General features: G+C 38.7%; 1 protein-coding gene across 1 annotated transcript in view; it reads right to left on the bottom strand.

The window, feature by feature from the left end:
• Positions 1 to 24,473, bottom strand: part of ANO4 (anoctamin 4) — a 120,515-nt gene that overhangs the window by 43,539 nt on the left and 52,503 nt on the right. The window contains exons 5-11 of the mRNA XM_066319366.1: positions 23,642 to 23,742; positions 23,291 to 23,392; positions 20,545 to 20,589; positions 14,203 to 14,334; positions 8,409 to 8,515; positions 6,154 to 6,209; positions 5,517 to 5,638 (exon numbers count right to left, since the gene is read on the bottom strand). Coding sequence (XP_066175463.1) covers positions 5,517 to 5,638; positions 6,154 to 6,209; positions 8,409 to 8,515; positions 14,203 to 14,334; positions 20,545 to 20,589; positions 23,291 to 23,392; positions 23,642 to 23,742 — 665 coding nt within the window. The remainder of the gene's footprint in view (positions 1 to 5,516; positions 5,639 to 6,153; positions 6,210 to 8,408; positions 8,516 to 14,202; positions 14,335 to 20,544; positions 20,590 to 23,290; positions 23,393 to 23,641; positions 23,743 to 24,473) is intronic.

Genomic DNA, 24,473 nt, shown 5'->3' with positions numbered 1-24,473 from the left:
ACATTAGGCTGAGATTTTAGGGAATTATTTGCAAGACTGGTTTTAAAGAATGGGCAAGATGATATGTTTGTGTTTCAGAGACATTGCAGAAAACTTAAACTTGCATGTCCACTCAGTTTGAAAATAGCTGCTGCTGGAAACCCAGTTTCACCTTAATGATGCAACTCTGCTCTATCCAGAGAAAAAGTGCAGTGAGCCTGTGCTGCTCTCTCCTCTATGCTACCAGAAAACATCACTGGACAAACTTTCTCAGAGAGAATGGAAAGACCTAGGACTGTCTCTAGCACTGGGTGCACTGGAGGACACTTGATCTAGACTGCACAAAAGTAGCAGTTTTCAAGTTGTTATTAGAAATTTCCAATGTGAGAAATATCTCTCTAGCCTGACCTCATGCTCAGCTGAAAGATACTGACCTGCAGTGACTATTTTCATTTGAGTTAACCAGGTTCATTTGAGTTAACCAGGTCTGTGTAAGAAGCCATGTATTGTTATTTTGTTTTTATTCTTCTGTCATTTAATAGAAACTGAAATTCACAGGCTAAAGAGATGGCAAACTAATGCTAACATGCTCAGTTCTGACAAGGGCAGCAGGTCCGATTGTAAAAAAACACACTGCAAACTGCTTTTTAAGACCTGACTTAAGAGTGCAAATGGAACCTTTGGCCTGATTATTTTCTTGACACCTGATTATTTTCCTGACACAGAGGATGTCAGTCTGTGCCTGCACCTCCAAAAATGCAAACTCACATTTGAGCTTACTTCCACTAAATATGGATGATCTATATTTCTCCATGTATGTAGTTCAAAGTAGTGAAGCCCACCTAACCTTCATCAAGCTTTATTTTTTACTTCATGCCCTACTCTCAAGAATGAATACCTCCTCATTCCGACCCTCTAGCTGACAAGCATTTTTGGCAAAAATAGTCTCCTATCCTGCTGAGCCCTTCAATCTAACAGTGCAAATCATACTGTTCTTTTTGATCTAGAAATCAAACATCTTCATCCTAGATGAAGATCCAAGCAAAGTTCAGTGGGTGTGTAAAGAAGACTGTCCATGATAGAAAGCAATCCATCTCTGAAAAGTAAGGAAAAGGCATCTGAGATGGGTTTTAAAAATAAATTAAGGATGTTGACATTACTTTGAGACGTACTGGTTTAAATACGGAGAAACGGCCTCGATATTCCATTATTGCCCTTTACAACTCAGCTGGTACTCCACAGGCACAGGTTGTACTACTGTAAATTGCATCAGGATCAACTTATGAATATATCATGTCTTCTGGCCCCAAAGTTTGCATATTTTTCCTTTTAGTCTTGCTCAGATACTACTCAGTTAAATGCTATTGAAACAAACTATGCCGGTAAGAAGGTCTTTGGAGGCCTTCCTAGGTGCCTTATTCAGAGCAGTTCCGCATTTATTCCAATATGTAATTCAGCTAGTCTGGGCCATCACTGGTGGTCCAGGAGATAAAAAACATGTAGAGATACCTTTGTCACTCCCTTAAATTTCCCCAAATATTTGTTTGAAGAACAAATTTGCTTCTTTTCTTCTGTCACTAGGTAAAGAACAGAAATTTCATATAGCTTGCCTCAGTGAAGGCAGTTCTCTCTGTGCCAGGGCTCAGCAATGTACACAAAGAATTCCAGAGGGTTTTTTCCAGAATGCATCACTGTGCATCACTTATACATAAATTTCACCCATTATCATTCTGCTCATTTCAAGGCCTCTTTGAAAATTTCCAGCGTTGATAACATCTTTGGGTTCTTGTTAACTTTGCAAGTATATAACTATCCGATTTTTCAGAGTATTAATATAGACAGAAAAAAATTGTTTGAGTCTTTAATGGTTCTCTCACAGAAAATTGTCTTCACAACCAACATAAAAAGCAGACACATAAAAAACCCCTAAGCACCTAATAGAATAATCCATCTCTCCCATCCTTATATATGCTGCGCCATAAAAATAATAATAAAAAGGTAATTTCAGCTTCTCAGTTGTAAGCTAGCCTGTATGCCCTTATAATATTTACTTTAATTGTGAACTGTATATTCCCTCAACCCATTCCAGTGGTAGACCTATGACTTAACTGGGTCAAGATTTCAATATCAATATTTATCAATAAGGCACATTTTTTAAAAATATTAAGCTACAAATCTGATTTCAGACTTATGAAATGTGATATTGGATTATCCTATGTTTAATGACCTTCATTATAGAATATTTTGCTTTCAGCATGTCAAGAAGGAAGTCATGGATCTAGAATATAGACAAATCATGGCTCAAACAAAGAACCTATCTATTTTCATTAACTATTTTGCAGGTAAGAACGAAATTCTATACAGACCTTTCTACATCACAAAAACTAGAGCTTTCTAGCACGTGTTTTGGACATTTGAAGCTCTCATGTCAGAAGCAATGGGGTGGGTAGGAAGGCTTGACACGAGACTGAAAGAGAGTAGTCATCTTGCAGTCAAGACATTTAATGGAAACATGGAGCAAAATGCAGGTTACTCAGGCATCAGTTTTTGCTTCACGGTACATTTAGATAGCTTTACAATTGCTTAAAAAATAGTTTTCTCCCTGCCTTTTGGTCCTGTGAATTATATGCACAAGCAGCAGCAGAAGCAACTTGTGCACAATCAAGAGGGAAGCAGCAACGCACAGAAGTGTGAAGGAAGTGATCCAAAGACCCCAGGAATCACTGCAACTTCTGCCAAAGCATATAAATATAATGAATGAGTCCTGTTTCTTTCCAATTTTGATAAATTCTAAGGGTCATAAATTATTCTTATAAAGTATCTATGGACATTAAATTCCAAGAGATGTATAATTAAAGTTATGGTACCACATCTCTTGACTAATAGGAGTGGCTTTGTAAATTTTTCCAAGCTTGTGCCATTATACTGCCACATGTTTCAAAGCAGAGTGGAAGCAGAGCCATGCAATTTCCCTCAAATGACTTTTTATAATTTATTTTTAGTGACTAGTATCTCCATAACAGCCAGCTGATGAAATTAAATGATTTCTGGGAGTTGCCAAATTGGCAGCACAGGAGATGGAAACCTCATTTTAACATCTAAGGAAAAAAAAAAAAAAAACAAACAGCACAGAAGTACGAACATTTTCACTTACCATTGCGGTAGCTTGACTTTAGGGTAGAAATAGCACATCTATTAATGACATAATTGTACTATCTAGGTCTAATTTACTTCTTAGCCTTTCTAAATCATAATGTCAACTACCAGCATAAGTTCTGGCCAGATGTCTGGGGAAGAATCAACATCCAGCCACTCCTACTGTACAGATGAAAACACTACAGCCTTCAAGAACAATCCCACATAACTCCTGCTATGGGGGGGGGGGGGGGGGAGGGGAAAGATTTTCCTGCTATAGAACTGTCTCTGAAAAAATGCTTCTTTTTAAAGTGTGCCTGCTGAGATACTTGCAAGTGAAATGAACAGCAGGTCTTGCTGGTGTCATCAGTTCTTCAAGGAAAAGTCTCCAGCTCAATAGACATGTGAACTGCTGATAGTGGCACTAGACATGGAAGATTCATTCATGGATGCTGGGTTACTCACATTTCCTCAGCTCCTCCCAAATCTTTGAATCCTCTGAAAACTCATCAGGAGCTGAAGAAATGTGAATAAGCCAGCATCTGTGAAGTGAGAAGAAAAAGGCATCCCCTTCTCTTTTTTGTCACCCTTCTTCAGTGAATTCATCACAGCTGTGGAGGTGTTCCAGGCAGCAAATGGCAGGCTGGGCTGGGGCTGCAGCTTTGGACCTGCTGAGTTTGGTGGCTTGTGACTCAGGCTGCTGCCAATGCTCAGAGAATCTCACTATTCCCCTGCCCCTCTCCTTTTTGGGTAAACACTCAAATCCCTTTTTTTAAAAATGGATTTTGAAAACTCTATCTGATGAAAAAATAAAACTTTTTAAAAAATCTTAAACTGCCATCAAGGCTGCTATCAAAGTCTAGAATAATCATACCTCTAACATTTTCTATTCTGTTACCATTTATTCTCATACTTAAAAAAACCTTACAGATGCCTGATCACAAAATAAAACCAAATTCCAGGTATTGCCTCAAGAGCACTTTCACAAACAAGATGTGATGAAGAACAGTAGCCTTGACCACTATGGACAAATGATTATAAAACTCTATAGAGATACACTGTTTGTAGTGTGATAATAATATCTTGTTGTGTACTGGGAAACTGAAAGCAAAAAACCGCTTCAGTATAACTGTTTTGGCTCCTCCATAAATCAGCAATTTCTATTGTGTAATTTGACAAAATTTCCATATTTCTATACAGTGTATTTAAAAAAACACTTTTGGGATTAAATTAAGAGATTTAATAAATTATTTTGTAAAGCATTAAAAATTACGTGACTCAGTAAAACTTTTAATTGTATTTCTTGATTAACTTTTTATCCATGGAAATGAAACTCTCTGTTTTATGAAATGGATAGCTTTTATACAGCCTTAAGGAGTAACACTGTCTGTTTCCAGGGCTGCCCTCTACAAATCTTTCATCTGGAAACAATTTTGAGAATAAATAAGGGCAAAGTTTTCTATTAGTTGCAGGACTTATGAAAGAGGAAATTAATAAGCTGGATCAATTGCATGCTGGGGATGAACCTTCCTGATAGCAAATGTATCTTCAGTGCTTCTGATACATTTGAAGACTTTATTAATAGGCTCTTGTAACTCCATATTCCTCTCTTCAAGTAGAAAAAGCCCATTACTGTCCAATAATAGTTCTGCCAACACAACCAGTAAAGGCTCTGGCTCTCTCTATATGCTAAGAAATATGTCATTCTCTATTAGTCCATGCAAGGCTATTTGAAAACATAATTTTAAAGGACTGTAAGAATTTGGAATCACATCTCAGCTTTCTCAGTGTTTTTTTCTTTGCAGACTACTTTTAAAATGAATAAAAATCTGGACAGTAGTGATGTAGCTGGTCTGAGTTAAAGGGCAGTGGTACAGAGAAGATTTCCACCACTAGTGCTGCTGAACAGCAGCACACTCAGCAACTGTAAGCTCTGTTCTGTGCCATTTGTAAGCATCATGAAACTTCATCCAGAGCTCATTCTGTGTTTGCATTCTGGAAAAAGAAGATCTAGTTGGTGAGAGCCTATCTTGCACCAAAGCCATGTTCCAAGGAGGAAGAACTCCTCCTGTGGATGGATGTCTAATCAAGTATATCCAGGTTCCACAGATTTCTCTCTTCCTATTTTCTCTCTTAAATAGCCTGTAAACAGTTCATTACAAATTACAGTGTCAGGAAACTCTGGAAGGAAACTTCTTTTGCTTTCAGGTCCTTCTACAAACTCCACTATAAATATCTATTCGGATGTAGTGTCACCATGAACTAAATGTTTTCCCATTACTTCAGTATCAGTTTTTAAAAAACACATAAATTAACTGAGCTTTTCATGGTTTTGTCAGAAGGGAAACAACCTGTGCTCAAAGCACTTATAATGTAACATAGCAAAAGCAGGTAAGTCTTACCTTACAAGATCCAGTGGCTGGTATTTATACCACACTCCCCAGGAAGCCCAGCACTCATACAGCAGGTGTCTGTGGTTTTCTGCTCCATGGGTTTTTATTGAATTCTTACTTCTGTAACTTCCCTAAAATACAAATTTGGACATTAATGAATAACAGCAGTAAAAAAGAATATTTAAGAAATCTCTCTTATTAGTAGTATGGATAATACAATTTATGCAATCTTCATACTTGCGCTCCAAAAGCTAAATATGACATTAAAAAAGTATCAACTGATGTCACTAAGATTTGAGATTATTCTTTCTAAGAAATTTATAGTAAATTATATTCATGTCATAGCCTATAAATGCAAAGAAAATTCTTGGAGAATCTCAGAATACCCCCCAGCGTGTGATGGTTCTCTCTGAAAACATATTGATATATCAACTCTAGTTTTCACAGAATAGATCCAGAACAACTCTCTTTACTCATCTTTTCTTGCAAGACAATACCCCTAATTTTTCCCCAAGGAAAAAAGCATTGCTAAATGGAAGCATGTCAGAGACTGACATTAATAAGATTGACAAAAAATAATTACACAATTAAGAATTCATTTTGTGAAAAATGCCTGTTCGCAAAGAAAAAAAAATTAGCAAAATACCTCATGAAGAGGAAATGCAGCTTCATAGGAGCCGTTACTGAGCAATCGATTCAGACCTAAGAATCAAAAGTATTTAATTATTTACCAATAGAAGCAGAAAAATTGCTAAGTGAAAAGCAAAACACATTATCATAAACTGGCTAAATGAAGATTGAAGCCAACTGACAGTACACGATACATGTAGAGAAACTGATCCTCTATAGATTTTGAAAACTAAGATATGAGACACAGAAAGACTTGTTCAAATATTAATCAGAATCTATGTTTTATTTTGCTAGAAGCTTAATTTCCCAAATCCATCTTTAGTGTAACTTTGGTGAAATTGGAGACCTCACACCAGGTTTAAAGTTTGACTGTAGCCCTGGTTCATGCCTAACATGTTTTGGTTTCTGAAATTCCTTTCCCAGGGAACTTACTGTAAAGAGACATGTTTTGGTAATGGCAAGAATGTTTACATATTTTCCCCTAGGAAGGGCTTCTCTTGATGTCCCTCTGGTCTGATCGATGTGATTGAAGAGGTTTGTCTTCTTGTCACCAATCAAATTGGTCTGTGTAGAATACTATAAAAAGGGAAACGTTCCCAGAAATAAAGGAGTTGCCTTTTTAGCCTTCCGAAATCAGAGTCTTTGTGTCGTTGTGGTGTACAATTGTGACATTCAACCTTATAAAATATGGTCTAACAAAGCTATTTAGATGAAAAGCTGCATATCTCGGGAGGTAAAAACTTCAGGGAAGGTCTTGATATTTTTGAACTGCAGACCACTAAAGCAATAGAAACTCTTAATTTCTATATGATAACAACTTTCTAAAATGTGTTCAGCTTATGTCTTATGAAAGTTTCTGGACAGACAGAAAGGAACAAGACAAGCTGCAGCAGTACAAGACCAGAAAATAAACAGGAACCTGAACCAAAATCATTCCTATGTGGTACAAAAAAGTGAGCATACAACCCGCTCACTCAGCCCTTGTCCCTCTTTAATGAGAGCCTCGAGAGATAATGTTTGCTGAGATGTTGGTGCTTTTCACTTGGAAAGTCACCAAAATAGGACTGAACTGTTACCAGGCAATGCAAAACATAATATCCACACCAATAACCTGAAGGTATTTGAACCCTATTGACCAAGAGGCATAGAGTCTTGATTTCTTTCCTAATTCACAGGGGACAGATAGCAGCAAGAACACAGCAATGAGAAGTATTAAGTCAACATGAATAACACTTTGGGTGGTAGCATCAGCTGCCTGGCAGAATATGCTTTCTTCCAGTGTCTCTGTCAGAAAAATAAAACTCGTACAGCTGAGATGGGCTTTGTTCTGCCCAGTGATCAATGCAAGGTTGTGTTCTTTATGGGGATAGCACACATTGACATGTGAGGGAGATTGGGATCTTGAGGTAGGCAGGGACTGCTGGTGTTTGGGCTAGATGCAACATCAGCTCTGCTCAGGATTATTGCTGCCCTCATCCCAGCAGCTGAGAAAGAAAGAAAAAAGTGAAGTTCTGGGATATTTCTCTTCCTCTTCAGGAAAGGTGAGGTTTAAACAGTAGGGAAATGAAATAGACTGCAGAGTTTTATGGAGATTGTCTCTACATTTGTCTCTGTGGTATTCAAGCAATATGTGCTCTCTATGACTTGGCAGAAGGTGGTCACTCTTTCATGTTTTATCCCTCCTGTGCCTCTTCCTGCTCTCCTGAACCTGCATGTATGTTACTTCTAATTGCCACTCCACTCACTAATTGAAAATAAAGCCACAGTTATAACACAGTTATAGTGTTCTTTGCACTGAGTAGATCAATGGTGAACTCCCTTTTGACTTACAGTAACAACAGACATACAGTCTTCCATCTCCCTTAGGGATGGATAGGTATCCAGGGAGAAGCCCTGTAGCCTGAGATGCAGAGCAGCACAAATCTTGCCATCCTTCCAAGCACATTTTTATGAAAGAATAAAGGTTTTCCTTCATGAGTCTCTCTGATTCTCCACTGCTCATAATCTGTTCATATTTCACATTTAAATCAGCCTCTTTCCTTGCAGAGGTGATAAATCCCATGTGGTGACATGTGCCTGTGGAAGCTGACTAATATTACACGGGGATGGTCACATCTTCCAGGCAAAGCCCCGACAACAGCAGTGGGTGAGATGTAAACAGTCAAAACTGAGGTGATTAAAAAGGAAGGAAAGGAGTCTGTTATGAGGCCAGGCAGATTTCTCCTTTCTTTTTTTTAAAGCATGTTTAAAAGCACATTGCTCAGTACTTACCAATTTTGTTTTTCCCTTCTTCATATTTCACTCTTTGTAAGATATGGTGTACAATTCTACTTCTTGTTGCATTATTGAAGAAAGTATCTTTGTTGTGTATTATGAAACTGCATGAAAATAAAACCCAAGGGCATCTCAGAAACATGTAATAGCATGTTTAAGCATATTTAAGGCAAAATATTGAGTTCAATTACTTTCTGCAGCACTCTAAAAATCTACTGTATATAAGCAAGCGCCAGGAGAATTAAAGACACTTGATTAAGAGATGATTATCCAGGTGAGATGCTATGAGTAACAGTATTCATTCTCTAACAAAGAATTAGATGGAGAAGTCAGGAGAAAGATGGAGGATATTAAAGTATTCATTATGATAAGCATCACTTTTAGATAATTCACTAAAAACTACAAAATTCTTGCACAAAAATTTGCAAAAGCATATCTTTGTAAGTGCAGTGGTAGACTTTCACATCTGTTCCAGGCTTTTTTGTTATGCTTTACCATTAAGAATCAGTTGGAAACATCTACTTGGTAGCAGACCATTCTTACTGAAAACTATTACTGAATACTATGTTAGAAAGTGAAAGTATCATATACTCCTACATTTGGTCCTGGAAGCTAATATACAGTAGAAAGTTAGCTCTCAGAAGCCACTTATCAAGTTAAGTATGAATACAGGTTCTATGTTCAATAGGTTAGATGGAATTGTGGTGAGTTCGAATAAATTTTAAAAAAATCAAGAAGCCCTGTGGATAGGAGGTGATATTGATTTCCTCATCTTTGTTTTTGAAGAGCTGAAGAACTGAATAAACTGATAAATAAAATGTTAAAGTCATAGAGGTGTCATAGAGACATGAGTGTGTAGAACACCACACTAGAGAAATATGACCTGAAATGAGATTGCCTTAATCAGGAGCTTGGCATGGATTCACATGACCTCTTTTGCACAATGTGAGATTCACTGCTCAGTTTTCCCCTCAGGTAATTTTACCTAAATGAAAGTTTGTTTTTGTCAGATTGAATCTTTACCCATGGGAAATAATATACAACTCTGCACCTCCACAGTAATTTTGAAAAACAAGTAGTCCAACTTCTGGACTTTGAGAACTTCATCCACTCCCTCTTTCTTATCAAAATTCTCAGCTGGATTTTCTATACAATACAATATGTACATAAGTTCCTTATGTTCTTCTTCAAAGGATGACAGTAAAAAAAACCCTAAAGCAGACATATGTAAGACAAGTTGCCCTAAGAACACCACAAGTAATGAAAACTGGTTTTCTAGAAGTTACTAACTCACATCTCCTTTGCCACTCCACCCCAGATACTCAAAGGCCATTTCTGTGTCTACAATCTACTCACTGCTATACTCAGTACTTCTGGCTTCCTCCCATTTCCTTGCTATTCCCAAAGACCTACTCATGCCCTACAGTACCTTCCAAAAGTAATTTGATTTATGTATATAATCACCACCACATGCATGCTGACTTACCAGCGGCTGGTACCAAACAGCAAATGCAACTGGTGTCCACTGGCCACTGCCTTTTCTGTATAGGAACAGTTTTGGGCCACTATACCATTTCAAGCTGCTATTACTCAAAAGGTATGTAAGACTAAGCCTATCTTTCAGATACAGAAAGATATGTGGATTTAAAGATGTGTTTTTACCTCTACACCTGTATCAAATTCAGTTGAATGCAATCAGTATGTAAAATTATAATTATTAAAAGCATTTTGAGAAAAAAGGAATACTGTCGTCATGTAAATCTTAATGCTAATAGAAATTACATTAAAAAAAATCTAAATTCTGAAGCAGGTAGAGAACAGTGTTGTTTTCAGCTGAAGCTGGAACTCTGTATTAGGCTGTTATAGCAGCAGAAACAAATTAAAAGGCAGGAGTAAAACAGGAATGAATAATTAGAGATTTTTGCTCTTTATTTAATTTTCTTTTACTGACTATCCAAGACCTTACCTCCCAGCACTAAATGTTAAAGAATGGTGAAAATAACTTCACAGATATCAAAACAGCACAGTAATTTCATTCTGACTCAGCTACAAGTTCTTATAGGATTCAACGGCAAATTGAATCACCTTCTCTGGGAAACCTGCAACATGGAACCAGATAACATCCTAATCTATTTTCCTTGTAATACAATGTTATTTTACACATCTGTTATCACAACTGTCTCATACTGAAACTAGAGGTAGCCATTTCAACTTATTTTTTGGAAGAACTTGTTTAATAGCTTTATTTGTATTAAAGCATTTCTATTTTCATGAGTCATGAATGTAAAAAGGCAAAAATCAAGGATTACACGAACTCTAAAAAGCAAAGAAATATTCACTTGTTTAAAGAAACACTTCAGTCATTTGCATACATTTGCAAACTTAACAATTGTGTTATTATAGCTTTTGCTCTCATATGGGCAAGAAGAAATAACCAGACGTGTCTGTGAAGCAGATGTAAACACCTCAGAATAATAACAGCCATGAAGAACTCTGCCTATTCCAGAAAAGCTGAAGCAGTCCTAAAACCCCTGTGATAATATGAGCTGCAGAGCTTCCACCCTGCCCGGTCGTGTGCCAGTAAAAGGCATCTGAGGGCAGGAAGGGGAGAGGAGAGGAAGAACTCACCATGATCAGAGTAGGCCAAAAACATACCCTTGTTTTTGCCCTTGTGTTTTCCAAAGTTATTCACGAAGACATGGATGAAGAAGAGATTCTAGGGTTCAGTAAAGGTGAAAAAGGAGTGCCAAAATGAGTCCTCTGGATGTCCTGAACCATCCCTGACAATATCAATATTTTGGGATATAATTGCATGTGGTAACATTTAAAAAATAATCCTCACTTATTTTTGAACATAAAAATCATAGGGTTTTTAATTTTTTTTTAACTCAAATACCCTGGGGATTTTTTTCTGTGAAATTTTCTGTAGAGTAGACCCAGAAAGAGCAGAATCACCATAATCAATGGGACAGGGACCTCTGGCACAGGAAACAAAAAGAGGCAGATATGAGTAAAAGGCCTTGAAAGGTTGAAAATATCTCAGGCAGTTGTATCTGTGTTACAACATCCCAGTTAGACATTGACATAAATTAGGACAATGTCAGGGAGGTTTGAATTTATCTCAAGAGTCACAGGAGTTGTTCTTGTCAGGTGAGAATTAGGCAGCTCAGTGTAGGACTTACCCCTTTCAACCATTACCCCTTCTTCCCATGCTTCATGGACATTTCTTCCCCCAAAAATTTGTGCTTCAGTTTGTCTTATTTATTTCTGAATGTGGGTAGTAAATCCATATTCACAGAATAACCATCAAAGCTATTCCATGTTCTACAGCATCCAATAAAGAATTCAGAGGAGAAAGGTTTTCTCAGTCTGTGAAGAATCTCACACTTCAAATTTCAGTTCACAGGGGCCAGAGCTGATGACAATTTCAAACTAGGTACACATAAACATTTATCAGACATTACTGAGCTGTAAACTGTATAAAGCAGAGGCTTTCTAGTGAGTTTTTAATCCGTGTTGCTTTTAGGTGGATGAATTTCGTCAGCTGTTCTGTTTCTGCTGCCCTTGTTAGATTTTCAACATGCACAATGATTTGAATATTCATAAGAGCAATAAATATTTTTTTAAGGCTCAGTAAGGGTTTAGACTTTATTTATGAGACTCTTCACTGAAGGTTTTGATCATTTTGTCACCTCATTTTTAAGACAAAAAATAATTAAGGATTAATACATTATAATTTTTATTACCTGTGAAGTTAATGTATAGGTAGATAAAGCCAGTAATTTGTTCCACAACAGCTATAATCATTAACTTGGTCCTGTAAGTCTTATTTGTGTGAGCTGTCCTTACTCAAAAGGAAAATCCCAATGAAGACCATGAGAGTACTTTTGGAAGGAAATGTTCCAGACTTGATCCTTAATTAAAGTCTCTTTCAAAAATAGCATTCTGGAAATACTATTCTTACACTCATGCTGTAAGAGACATGCAGAATCAGTGAAGATTAACTGATCTGAAACTGTAGTTGCAGACTTAACTAAACTGTGAACTGGAATTTTCAAACTATCTTTCTGTGGATAGCAAAGTACAGCAAAGCTAACTGTTGTTTAAAGAAAGGCCTCATATTAGTGCAAATTCAACCAAGAAAAAATTACCAATGAATTCCTGTTCATATATTCTCTTTAGTAATTCTGCAGGTTGTACAAACCCTTAAAAGGTAAATTTAGCTCTAGAATCTTTGAATACACATTTGAAAAAAAAGTGGGTTTACTTTTCTTGCTTTATTTTCCTTTATATATTTTGGGAAAGCAAAAGGCAGGAAAAAACTGTTTTCTGCTTTAGTGGCAAGATAAGCCAAATAATCCAAACACCTGTGGTCTGGTGACAAAGGTACGAAGAGAGGATGGATGCATGCACAGATTCGTGTGTATCTTTGCACTGTGGGATCCACAGACACTGAAACATTTGATGTCTGACACTCGCCATATCTAAAATTACCTTTGACTGGAAGCAGTACAAACTAAGAGCACAGATGTTGTTGGAAGCAGTGATCTCTATGTGAGTAGTGTTTTCTTCAGGACTTTGGGAAAATGCTCAAACTTCTGTACTCCCAGGTAAATCACTGAGCCAACAGCCAACCTGTTCTTGGCTGAGGTAATAGCAGGTTTTTAGCTCATTTAATGTAGAGAAAGTAAATCACCAACTGTAGCAGCAGCAACAATGTGAGTCTGCAGTATTCCCTTGAGAATAATACCACACATTTCTTTACTTTATTTGTTTGAAAATGGCTGCATTATTAGCACTTCCTAATTTTCATTTTGCTTGACTTTAAGGCTGCAGCTGGTTGTCTTGTTTAGGTAAAAGGACATTTTTAACCCCCTTCAGCAGGGGGTTTTCATATCATATGTCTACAACAGGGTCACTTTGGGAAAAGAATGTTGTAGTGGCTCTCTCTGTTTCCAATTTGGCACCACAGACTCAAAAATAGATGAAGTAAAATAGAAAGTCATGGAAGTGCAGAAACTGTCCTCTCCTTTCCTCTGCCCTTCCCCCAGATCATTTATTAATTTAAGTTGGTTCAGTCAGAAATATTCACCTGAGATAGAAGGAGCCTTTTGTATTTTTCAATGCAGGATGTCCTGCTTCCTTCTGTTTGTCAGGCAATTAAAACTTGCAGAATCAGAAGGAATTAAGAAAACCCATTGCAGGGCACATCCATGTTTGGTAGCACAAAGATTTGTTTGAGAGCAGGATTTACAAAACCGTGATTCCCCATTTATAATAAGCCATTTAAACATTTATAGTTATTATACTGTAGATGTATTTAAACACCAGATTGACCATCCTGGTTCAAAACAAGTAAGTGTCCATGTAGCCTGTGCCATGTCTCCAGTTGCAGCAGCTCCCTGATCTAGCCATGATTTTGGGGTGAGGAGGCTCAAGGCAACATGGGCACAGATTATCTTGGTAGAGATGGGGTTTGTTATGATCAATGTGAACATCAGAAAAAGCTTGAAAAGTAGCTCCACCCTGAGGGAAAGCAGCCATTTGGCCCCTTGAAGGATGTAATTGAAATTCCAGTGAATGAAAGGGAACTTTCCCATTGATTTCCTTAGCTTTGAGCTAGACCTTTAATTAACAGAAATGTAGACTCGTTATCTCTCCCTTTTTTGTGAAAAAGGACTAATATGAAGGCACTAGTCCTTACGACATGAACAAAGAAATCAATTTTTTACAAGGTGAATCCAGAAGAAAAAGTTTTCACCTTGCAGCTGAGATATGATAGAATACTCACTGATGGATCCTTTGTTGGCTGAATGGAGCAGTATAGCAGTCATTCTCCTCCAAATCTGGCAGTGTTTCCTTATCCAGTTTCATTGGCTTTCTGGGTAACCATCCTCGGAACCTGCTTATCTGTTTCTCGATCCTGCAGCACATGATAAGTACGAGCATTTTGTGATAATGGTTTTTTCCACTATATTATGAAGCACAGGTTGTCAAACCAGGACACTTAATATTTTCAGCTAGGTAAGGTGCAATGTCTTTTGACTTTTTTTGAGGCAGACCAAATTACAAAGGCTGAACTTGATTACTAATAACCAGCTTTCTGCAGAGAAGCATTTATTTTGTCTCAACAGAAAAGCAATGCTGATGATACACGCTGCCATAAATCTTATTAAGCCCAGTGAGTGCATGTCTCTAAACCTTTATTTCTCAGATTTTCAGTTAGTTTAAAATTCAGGTTTAACCAACATTAGATTTTGTCCATCTAAACAATTAGAACAGTGGAGATTGTGACAAAGATCTTTGGCAGCTAAACCCCAGCAAGTTACATCCCATTACTGCCCTCTGTATGGATTCTTACCTTGCAAATGATGCTATTAAAAAATAGGCTACTTTGTTCATTTCGTTCAACTGTAGTTTCTTGCAACACTACAACCTTCATGAAACCAGACCTCTGAGTGTATAGGCTAAGAGGTGACTGCTGTGCAGACTTATATTTGGAAGGTGAAAACAAGCAATGATTGAGCTGGAGAAAGGGCAGATTTGACCACAGGTGCACTCATGCAAAGATACACAGTGAAATGAAGGGAAGAATCAGAGCTCATTGGAGAAGACAATCTAAACCAAATTCAAATCCATACTAGAATGTTATAATGAAAAACACCCAAGAAAGCTATGTTTAGCACAGTGAGCCCTACTCGAAGTCCTAACCACTGATCTCTTCAAAAATCACAGAGTATAAAGTATGAGGTGTCCCCTTCAGTCAGTGGATGAATGTTGGCAGAAGTGGAGCTAAAGGACAAGAAATTACTTCGTTTGAATTTAAAGCTTGGTTCTGAAAGAAGTTCAAGGACTGAAATACAGTTAGGAGGTTTGTTTGTTTGGTTGGTTGGTTTTTGGTAGCCATTGTTTTGGGGTTTTTGGGTTTTCTTTGACAGAGCCCAACAGAACTCTAAGACCAGCAAATGCTGGTACCTCTGCACAGTGAGTTTGAGGAAGGACAACCCATATCCAGGCAGCTGAATATATAGGGAAGTGATGTGAAAATGTTACATATTTTAATTTGAAATTCATATAATTTTTTCTAGAATATTCAGCCTTCTTCCACCTGGTATTTTTATCTTGGTTAAGATTTTTAAACATGGGCACAGTTCAAAATTGTAAACAAACCAGCTGTACCTGTTTTGGTCCCATTTGTGCACTTCCAATCTGGAATAGCATGATGGAGCAAGAGGTGTCAGATGTTGCATATGTGTGCAAATTTATCATCAGGACTGTTTGGAAAAACTGGAATATGTGTGTAAACTTAATATAAGATTTACACTTAATTAATCACAACCTCTCCATGGGCAGTGTTTGCACTGACTCAACGATCTGAAGCCCAGGGAGAGGTAGTTTGCAAATGTCTGTGCTGAATGCAGGTGAGATGTCAGATCCCAGGGCTCTAAAGGGCCTGACTAATTGTAACTCCCCAGCTGCAGTATCCAGCCTGAAAGCCTTGAGGTAGTCTGTGTAGTCACTGATAGAAATGCCAAGGGAAAGTAAGTTCTCTTCTGGGGAAACCCCGACTTTTAGCCTCTGGTTTTTCCTCTGTAAATTCAGCAAGCCATGTTGTTACTGTTTATTCAACAGGCTTGGTCTGCCATGTATGGAAAAGGGAGGAGGAAGTAGGAAGAGGGTTTTGCTAAATATACTGTTCCATTCTTGTTAAATAAACTCGTTTGATTTCTCTAAGCTATTAACAACCCTGCCATCTGCAATCCTTTCCCATGCATGCTGCAAGTCAATGTGTATATGTGCATTTAAGAAATGCCCACTGCATGCTTATCACACCACACAAGCACAGCACAAAGCACTGAGTGCTTTCCCCACTTAACAGCAATGCATTATTCATGTTGGCTTCTCACTGAGTGTACCCAGAATTCGTTTGGTTTGACATTCCCAAGACTCAGATTACTTGGCATGCTCAGTTAGTCTGCTGGCAAACGGGTCTGAGAAGGTTGCAAAACCTTACTGCAAAGCAGAGAACATGCAATACAGCCTTCTGCAGGGAAAGCAAGCCCCCTTAGTTATCTCCTTAGAAAAGAAAAATGACCAAATTTTAAAATTTCCTCCAGGTCATTCCGACAATGCTGTCAGTCAGTAGCACAGGTTTTGTACTCTACAGGAGCATCACACAAAAGCAAAAAGCTGAAAAATGGCGTTGGCTAACAAACACAGACACACAGCATTATTATTTTTTTTTTTTCATAATTTCTTCAAGGCTAATCCACGCCTCATTTTCCCCATACTCAGCTGAATAGGGGAATGGTGTTTGGAAAGCAGTGTGACCTACTCAGAAACAGTGGGGTGATGGAGTGATAAAGGTAGCTGCTTCACACAGTGCCTCTAAAGACAGAGTCTCTCCCACTTCAGTCCTGCCTCTGCTCTCCAAATTTATTCTTCACTCAGCACCCTCTTTCTGAAGATACATATTGTGTTTAATCCACACAAAGAGTTTCTCAAATAATTTAAAATAGACTGTTTTCTCACCATAAAGTGGGGTAGGGATAGTACCATTTTTCAAAGGAAAGTTAGGAAAATAAAAAAAGGTTTAGAATTTAAACTGATTTTTTATGACTGGGTCAGCTTTCATAGACCTTTATGCTTATTGTGGTGCCAGCTATTTTATTAGTTTAATTTCTAACCACAATGCAGGTGCTATAAGGTGTCTGAAACCCCTCCTTTCCTTTAAAGTAGGGAAGTTTTGTAATTTGAAGTTTTGAAATGACTAGAATTTTCCAGAAATTAAATTCAAGTCAGGTTCACAGTTGCAAGAGACCTGCTCTGGGCTTTGCCTTGGGACAAAACTCCTCTCTAAAATGAATTTTGCCCAAATGCCAACATAATGTTTGTATTAACTCAAAAAATGGACAAAGGCTTCAGGTACTTGTAATCTACACTGAACCAGGAGTAGTAGAAATAGATACTTCTATTGAAGCCATGTATCTTAAGTTTCATATAAGTGAAAACAAAGATAGTAGATGATGTCAGGGAGCAGAATGGTTCCCCTGTTATCCAGGAGGAGGCAGTCAGAGAACTGCTGAGATGCTTGGATGTTCATAAATCTATGGGACCAGATGGGTTCTATCCTAGGGTGATGAGGGAGCTGGCAGATGAGCTTGCAAAGCCACTCTCCATCCTTTACCAACAGTCCTGGCTCACCTGTGAGGTTCCAGATGACTGGAAGTTGGCCAGTGTGACACCCATTCACAAAAAAGGGTGGGAAGGAGGATTCTGGTAATTATAGGCCAGTTAGCCTGACCTCAGTACCTTGTAAGGTAATGAAACAATTTATATTGAGCATCATCATGCAGCATGTACAGGATGGTATCAGACCCAGCCAGTATGGGTTTAGGAGGGGCAGGTCATGTTTGACCAACCTGATCTCCTTCTATGACCAGCTGCCCCACCTGGTGGATGCAGGAAAGGCTGTGGATGAAAGGATTTGGACTTCAGCAAAGCCTTTGACCCTGTCTCCCACAGCACACTCCTGGAAAAGCTGGCAGCCCACGGCTTGGACAGGAGCACTCTTTGCTGGGTTCAGAGCCGGCTGGATGGCCAGGCCCAGAGAGTGGTGGTGAATGGTGCTGCATCCAGCTGGGGACAGTCACCAGTGGTGTCCCTCAGGGTCTGTGCTGGGGCCAGTTCTGTTCAACACTTTTATTGATGACATGGATGAGGGTATTGAGTCTTTCATTAGTAAATTTGCAGACAACACTAAGCTGGGAGCGTGTGTTGATCAATTGGAAGGTAGGAGGGCTCTGCAGAGAGACCTGGAATGGTTGGATGGATGGGCAGAGTCTAACAAGATGAAATTTAATTAGTCCAAGTGCTGAGTCCTGCACCTTGGCCACAATAACCCCCTGCAGTGTTATAGGCTGGGGATGGTGTGGCTGGACAGTGCCCAGGCAGAAAGGGACCTGGGGGTTCTGGTGACAGCAGCTGAACAGGAGCCAGCAGTGTGCCCAGGTGGCCAAGAAGGCCAAAGGCATCCTGGCCTGGATCAGGAATGGTGTGGCCAGCAGGAGCAAGGAGGTCATTCTTCCCCTGTTCTGGGCACTGGTGAGGCCACACCTCGAGTGCTGTGTCCAGTTCTGGGCCCCCCAGTTTAGGAAGGATGTCGAGATGCTTGAACACATCCAGAGGAGGCAACAAGGCTGCTGAAGGGTTTGGAAAACAAGCCCAATGAGGAATGACTGAGGGACCTGGAGTTGTTTAGCCTGGAAAAAAGGAGACTCAGAGGTGACCTTATCACTCTCTGTAACTCCCTGAAAGGTAGCTGTGGTCAGGTGGGAGTAGGTCTCTTTCTCCAGGCAGCAACTGACAGAAGGAGAGGACACAGTTGTAAGCTGCACCAAGGAAAACATAGGTCTGATATTAGGGACAAGTTTTATACAGAAAGGGTGATAAAGGACTGGAATGGTCTGCCCGGGAAGGTGGTGGAGTCACCATCCCTGGACATGTTTAAAAAAAGACTGGATGTGGCACTCAGTGCCATGGTTATGTTGAGATGTTAGGGTATGAGTTGGACTCGATGATCTTGAAGGTCTCTTCCAACCTAGTAATTCTGTGATTTTGTAAAGCTGAATATTTTTTCTTTTTTCCCCTCTGGGGCTATTCAGTTACAGCTTTTCTTCTTCAAGTAGCTATTTATAGACCTGAACATAACAATTGAATTTAGTGAAGTGCTCTCATCACTCAGGAACTAAATACTAAAAAAGATCATACCTCTTCCCATACTGACTTCAAATTGCATCCTGGCTCATAAGAAAATGAATGTGAAGTGAAGCTTCATATAACATGTAGAAATGATGGAAACTTTACCTTCTCCTTCCTATTGCTTTAGTCAAGGCAGCCATGATTTCTTTAAAATCAAGACCAATTCCAAAGCTAACAGCTGCTATAGTATCTATTGTAAGGTGGGAATGGAAAGTGGGGCAGCATCAACAAGTTTTAGAAGCTTTGTGTGCATCTATTACCCTGTGACAGCGATAAAATGGGTCAACTCCACAAAGTGCTCATTTGGTGCTTATGAAAATAGAAGGGCAAATTCTATTATGTAATATCAATGCTAGTGCTGTCAAGTTACCAGCACAGTGTGACATAATATACAAAATGCTTTTTAATATGCTCATACTGCAGAATGATCATCCCATGAATGTAAATGTATGAACATTATCTGCAAAATGGTATGGCTGTTTACTCCTAAATGCAGATTTTTCAAATTTAATTTTTTTTCTCTTAGAAGTTCTTGGGAGTATTTCCAACGACCTCAGTAAAACAGTAGATCAGGGGCTAAATACCTTTGAAAACTGCATCAACAGTACTGTGGCATTAAATGCCACATACAGTGAGAGAGATAATTCTAGGTATAAAAATGATCTGTTTTTTACCAAGCCTGTATTATTTTTAGGCATTTTGGAGATATTTTCATTTAAATGTCAAAGGTATCAAAAAGAAAATGCAAACTGCTGCAAGGAAAGAGTTTCATTGCATCAAGTCAGACATAAACTGGGCATTATGCACAACCTTAAAGGTATTTAATAATTGAGTGAAAGCACTTAAAAGATTCTTGGAAAATACATGTCTCTCAAGTTAGTTCATTGGCTTCCTATCTACCAACAAAGTACTAAGCATCCCCACACAGGAAGCAATAAATAATGTCATTACTACTACAAGTAAGCAAGGTTCATGGAAATGAAAAACCCCCTGTAACTGTGGTACTCTAACCCCAAAAAACTCCCTAATGAGCTACTTGGAAAGAAAGAGGCACAGCATTTGCACTAATATACTTCTATTTCTTTAAAGACTCCACCAGTTGAAAAATATTTTCTTATTCCTAAAGAAGGCAAAGCTGATAAAATTAATTGCTTCTTTCACAATGCTGATGTCTTAAAAATGCAACTTCTGTTTTGCAGAAGTTTGGTTGTTTGGGGTTTTTTTTTTGCAGATGTCCTACTATGTAACCATTCCCTTCATCTTTTCTACAAAGACATATGATAAACTTTTCCTTCCAGCTTGACTTTAACCATTATTTTTGTTATTGGGTTCAAATGAGCATAAACTGGACTGGCATGAGAATTGTACTTACCTATTCATGAACTTGTATCGGCGATGCAGGTAATAGATTTTTCTCCTGGAAGAACAGCAAAAATGAAGCCAGTCGAGAAGAAAACCCATCGTCAGTTACAGTATGAACTAGCAAGGAAGGAAAGGAGATTGAAGACAGAAGCCTGTAAGAGGTGGAGGAAGAGACTAAAAGAGAGATTAACAGAACTGTCACAGGAGCCACACAGACACTGGTGGAATTTGAATTGCCAGAAGGTCATAATTTTCCCATTGCCTCCTCCTTTTTCGCTATTTGTCATGTGTGAAAGATGGGGATCCAAAGACATTTCTATTCAGAGTTCATAAACTGTTTGAGGAATTCTATAGGACTGACACAAATACGGATAAATTATATGACATCTACTAGTGAGTTAATAAAGCTGCATTTGGCGAAACACAAGGGGAAATCACTTAGAAAAGCCAGGAAAGCTGTACCTTATGCTGTAATATGCTGTAACACATGCAGTACCAAGCAGGGTTGGTGATTGCTATTGGGACAGCATCCCTTGAAACAGCATATAGGCTACAAAAGCAAGTGCACATGTGCTCAGCACCCCAGCAAGTGTGCAGCCACTCCCTCTGCCCCTTGTACAGGCTGGTTTCTGTTGTCAGTGCAATAAGCCGTGTGTGAGAGCAAATGATGAGCAAGTGAGCAGACAAGGAGACAACAAGCAGACACATGCTGAACCCATTCCCAGCCTGCCTCCTGACCAGCCCTGCAGTGCAGAGCAGCCCCTAACCATCATGTGTAGATCCAGAACAGGGAATCCACCTCCTGTGCCACTCCCCTGCTAGCAGCTCTTGTTCTTCTCATAGATGCCTATCACACCACAGGTGTCAGGATGTGACACATTGCCTTCATCACAGAGATCACATCTTCATGAGAGTTAAGAAAATCTGGGGGTTCTTGAGTGTGGATTTGGGACTCCTACTCCTTACTGGAAGATTTGGGTGCCTGACCAAACTCTGATTCCTCCTCCAGAGGCTGACTTTGTTACCTACTGAAGGTCATTGCTAAATCAAGGTGGTTTCTGTGTATTCTGAGAGGTTCCATTGTGTGTAATGCAGAACTGTACCACTTCTGGAAAATAAAGGCTTACACCACACATTCTAAATATTGTAGTAGATGTGTAGGAATGCTGTTAGTGCCTTGGAAGCAAGTCCTCTAAAATAAGACAGCAATAATGCTTTATAAATGATAAAATTTGGTTAGTATTCCAGGTTAATTTTCAGAACTCTTGGATATTTTTGTTATCAGAGTCCATATCGTGCTGGTGAAGTAAAATTTTTTAAACTATTTCATGTTGGCCAGCCTTCTTTGGATAGTGTTATTTATCTTGCTCTACTCATAGGAGCAGAGAAAGGTCAAAGCTAAGTGTTTCTGAACATGCCATCCACTTCTTGATTTTGCTTCCAATATTCAGAGGTATCCACCACTTTTTCACTCCTGCTTTGAAACAACAAGGATTTCATTTAGTGTTGCATGGACCTTGCACAATTTCAGCCTGAATAATTAGGAGCAATATGCAAACAGCAGCTCTTAAAACGAGGGTTTAGACAAAGGCATCTGGAAACACACCATCTAGACTTGTGGACATTCTATAAAATTTTTTTGAAATGGTAAACTGTACTATTGTTTTAAAGATAGAATTGAAGAGCCTACCCAGCAGTCATTAGTGAATTACCGTTATTTCCTCTTAATAATGCTGTAGTAATTGTCTCTCTATGGATGTGGAAAGAATGAAGCCATGATCCTGAAGCAGGTCAAGAAAAACTCAGTATTTTCATAACCTGTATGACACCTACTTTGCTATCTGTTGAATGATCAGGAAAAACAAGCTCCTTTATGACTAAATTCAGAGTTCCTCATGTATTTCTGAATCATGAGACCTCACTCTATTGCCAGAGTGGGTCCATCTCAAGGAATGCAATAGAAATTAAAGAAGACATGCTTTTGGCCTGATCCATTGTTTCTATGGCTAGAACTCTTTTACAAAAGATTATTATCCTTCCACGACTTGTGATTGGTTTTACAATTTTCTCTTTAGTAATAAAAGCACAAGGAAGAACAGTTGAAGATTTGCTGTGAAAATGAAAACAAAATAAATACAAAATAAGTCTGCAATTTTGTCCTTTATACATGTCCATTTTTCCTTATGAGTTCTGTACTGCTGCAGATTGTCTCACATCAGAGGTATTTTTCATACTTAGGTAAGAAAATACAGAAGTAATCCTACAAAGGCACCAGCTCACTAGTTGCATATTCTGGGTCTGATTCTTTTCTTGTTCAGGGGTAATTACATTAAAATCAATGGAGCTTTATAATGCAAACCCTGCTAATTGAAAGAAGAATCAAGGCCTCTCAGTTCATGGGCTGTGGTCAGCTCCAGTGAAAGTCTTTACGCTACTTTAAAAGTTCAGATAACCAGCAGAGTAAAAGCAGTATTTTACACAGAAAATTTCGTAGCCCTACATGCAAATAATATTTAATCAATTATAAAAATAACCTGAGTTTCAATGTGGAATTAATCTGGTTATCAGTAGCATTTCATAAAAGCTCTCTATTTTCTCCATAGAAAAAAGCATTTATAGCTTAAATTGTTTTCCTATTAGATGAGATACTTATTTATACTTATTTATGGGATACTAATTACATACTATACAAGCAATTTACAGGTGCATACCAGATACGTCAAACAGACATGCACTTCCTGTGCTGCCTTACGTACCTGGATCTTCTTGACCTCCCATTGATTTCAATGAAATGTCCATTTAAAAAACAGCAGCGCACAAGTATGCAGGGGGCTCCAGCATTGAAGGGGTTAAAGGGCCTAAGGACAGAACACCCCATGAAAAGAGCTGCACTGCTACAGCCTATCTTAATCTCAAACCAGTATTGTACTGAAACTGTAGGCTTTAACAAGAAACAGGAATGCATGAGGTATCTAAGGAACTCCATTTATATTTTCTAAAGGTGTGTGGTAGAAGAGCTTTTCTATAAGCATTTTGGTGTTATCATCACATTAATTTTACAGTATAGCATGGCTTTGGAGGTTGAGACAAAATAAAACTACACCTACCTGAAAGGCATTCTTACATTCATTAGCTCAGCATATTTGCCCAGGACCTCCCAAGGGGCATGCAGTTTCACAAAGATGATGTCACTGTTTGTTAGGGATGACTGCAAAATAGAAACAAAACAGCCACCAGAGCTTATTTTTTCAAGTAAAAAGAAAGAAACCATAGTCAGCTGTCAATGTGATGTGTCACCCTTCCCAATTCCTTATTCTTCTTGAAATGTTGTATCAGTATTTTGTCAACTCATTTTTCCTCTGCTGTTCTGAAAGCCATTCTGTGAAGGGAGAAGCACTCCCTTCTGGTGTACATATGTGCCTCCTTTACATGGAAAAGAGGACATGGAGGCCAGACAGGTGCATCTATGGGTTTGCTGAGTGTACATAGCATGAAGAGAACTTTATGCAGGGCATGCACATCAGCATGGCTGCTACCTCACAGAAATCTGTCTTGGAGAAGATCAGAGGATGTGCAGCAAAGAGGAGAAGAGGAGGAATTTAGCTCTGTTTGCACTCAGGAGGAGACACAGTGTTCTACAAGAAAGGTCTAGTAGGTTTCTATTAAACACTGCTGTGGAAAGAACTTCACAACTACTAATAGCTGTTAGAGCAGTATGTATTTATCGATGTCGAGATGCGTGAGGAATAATTTCACCAAAGACACGCATACTCCTCTCAGGAACTTGCTCTCCTTCTTATTCCCTGAGGCTTTACATATGTACTACATTCCACAGACCCTCTTCATACATATTCACTCCTGGATCCCACCCATCCTCTGTTGGTATGGTAATTAGTCCACGCCCTTCTGGGTCCACGCTCAGTCCTTAGTGGTGGTGGC

This window comes from Sylvia atricapilla, chromosome 5 (genome assembly GCF_009819655.1).
Source record: "Sylvia atricapilla isolate bSylAtr1 chromosome 5, bSylAtr1.pri, whole genome shotgun sequence".
In the NCBI taxonomy this organism is placed as follows: Eukaryota; Metazoa; Chordata; class Aves; order Passeriformes; family Sylviidae; genus Sylvia; species Sylvia atricapilla.
This window is presented reverse-complemented; position numbering and strand designations above follow the sequence as displayed.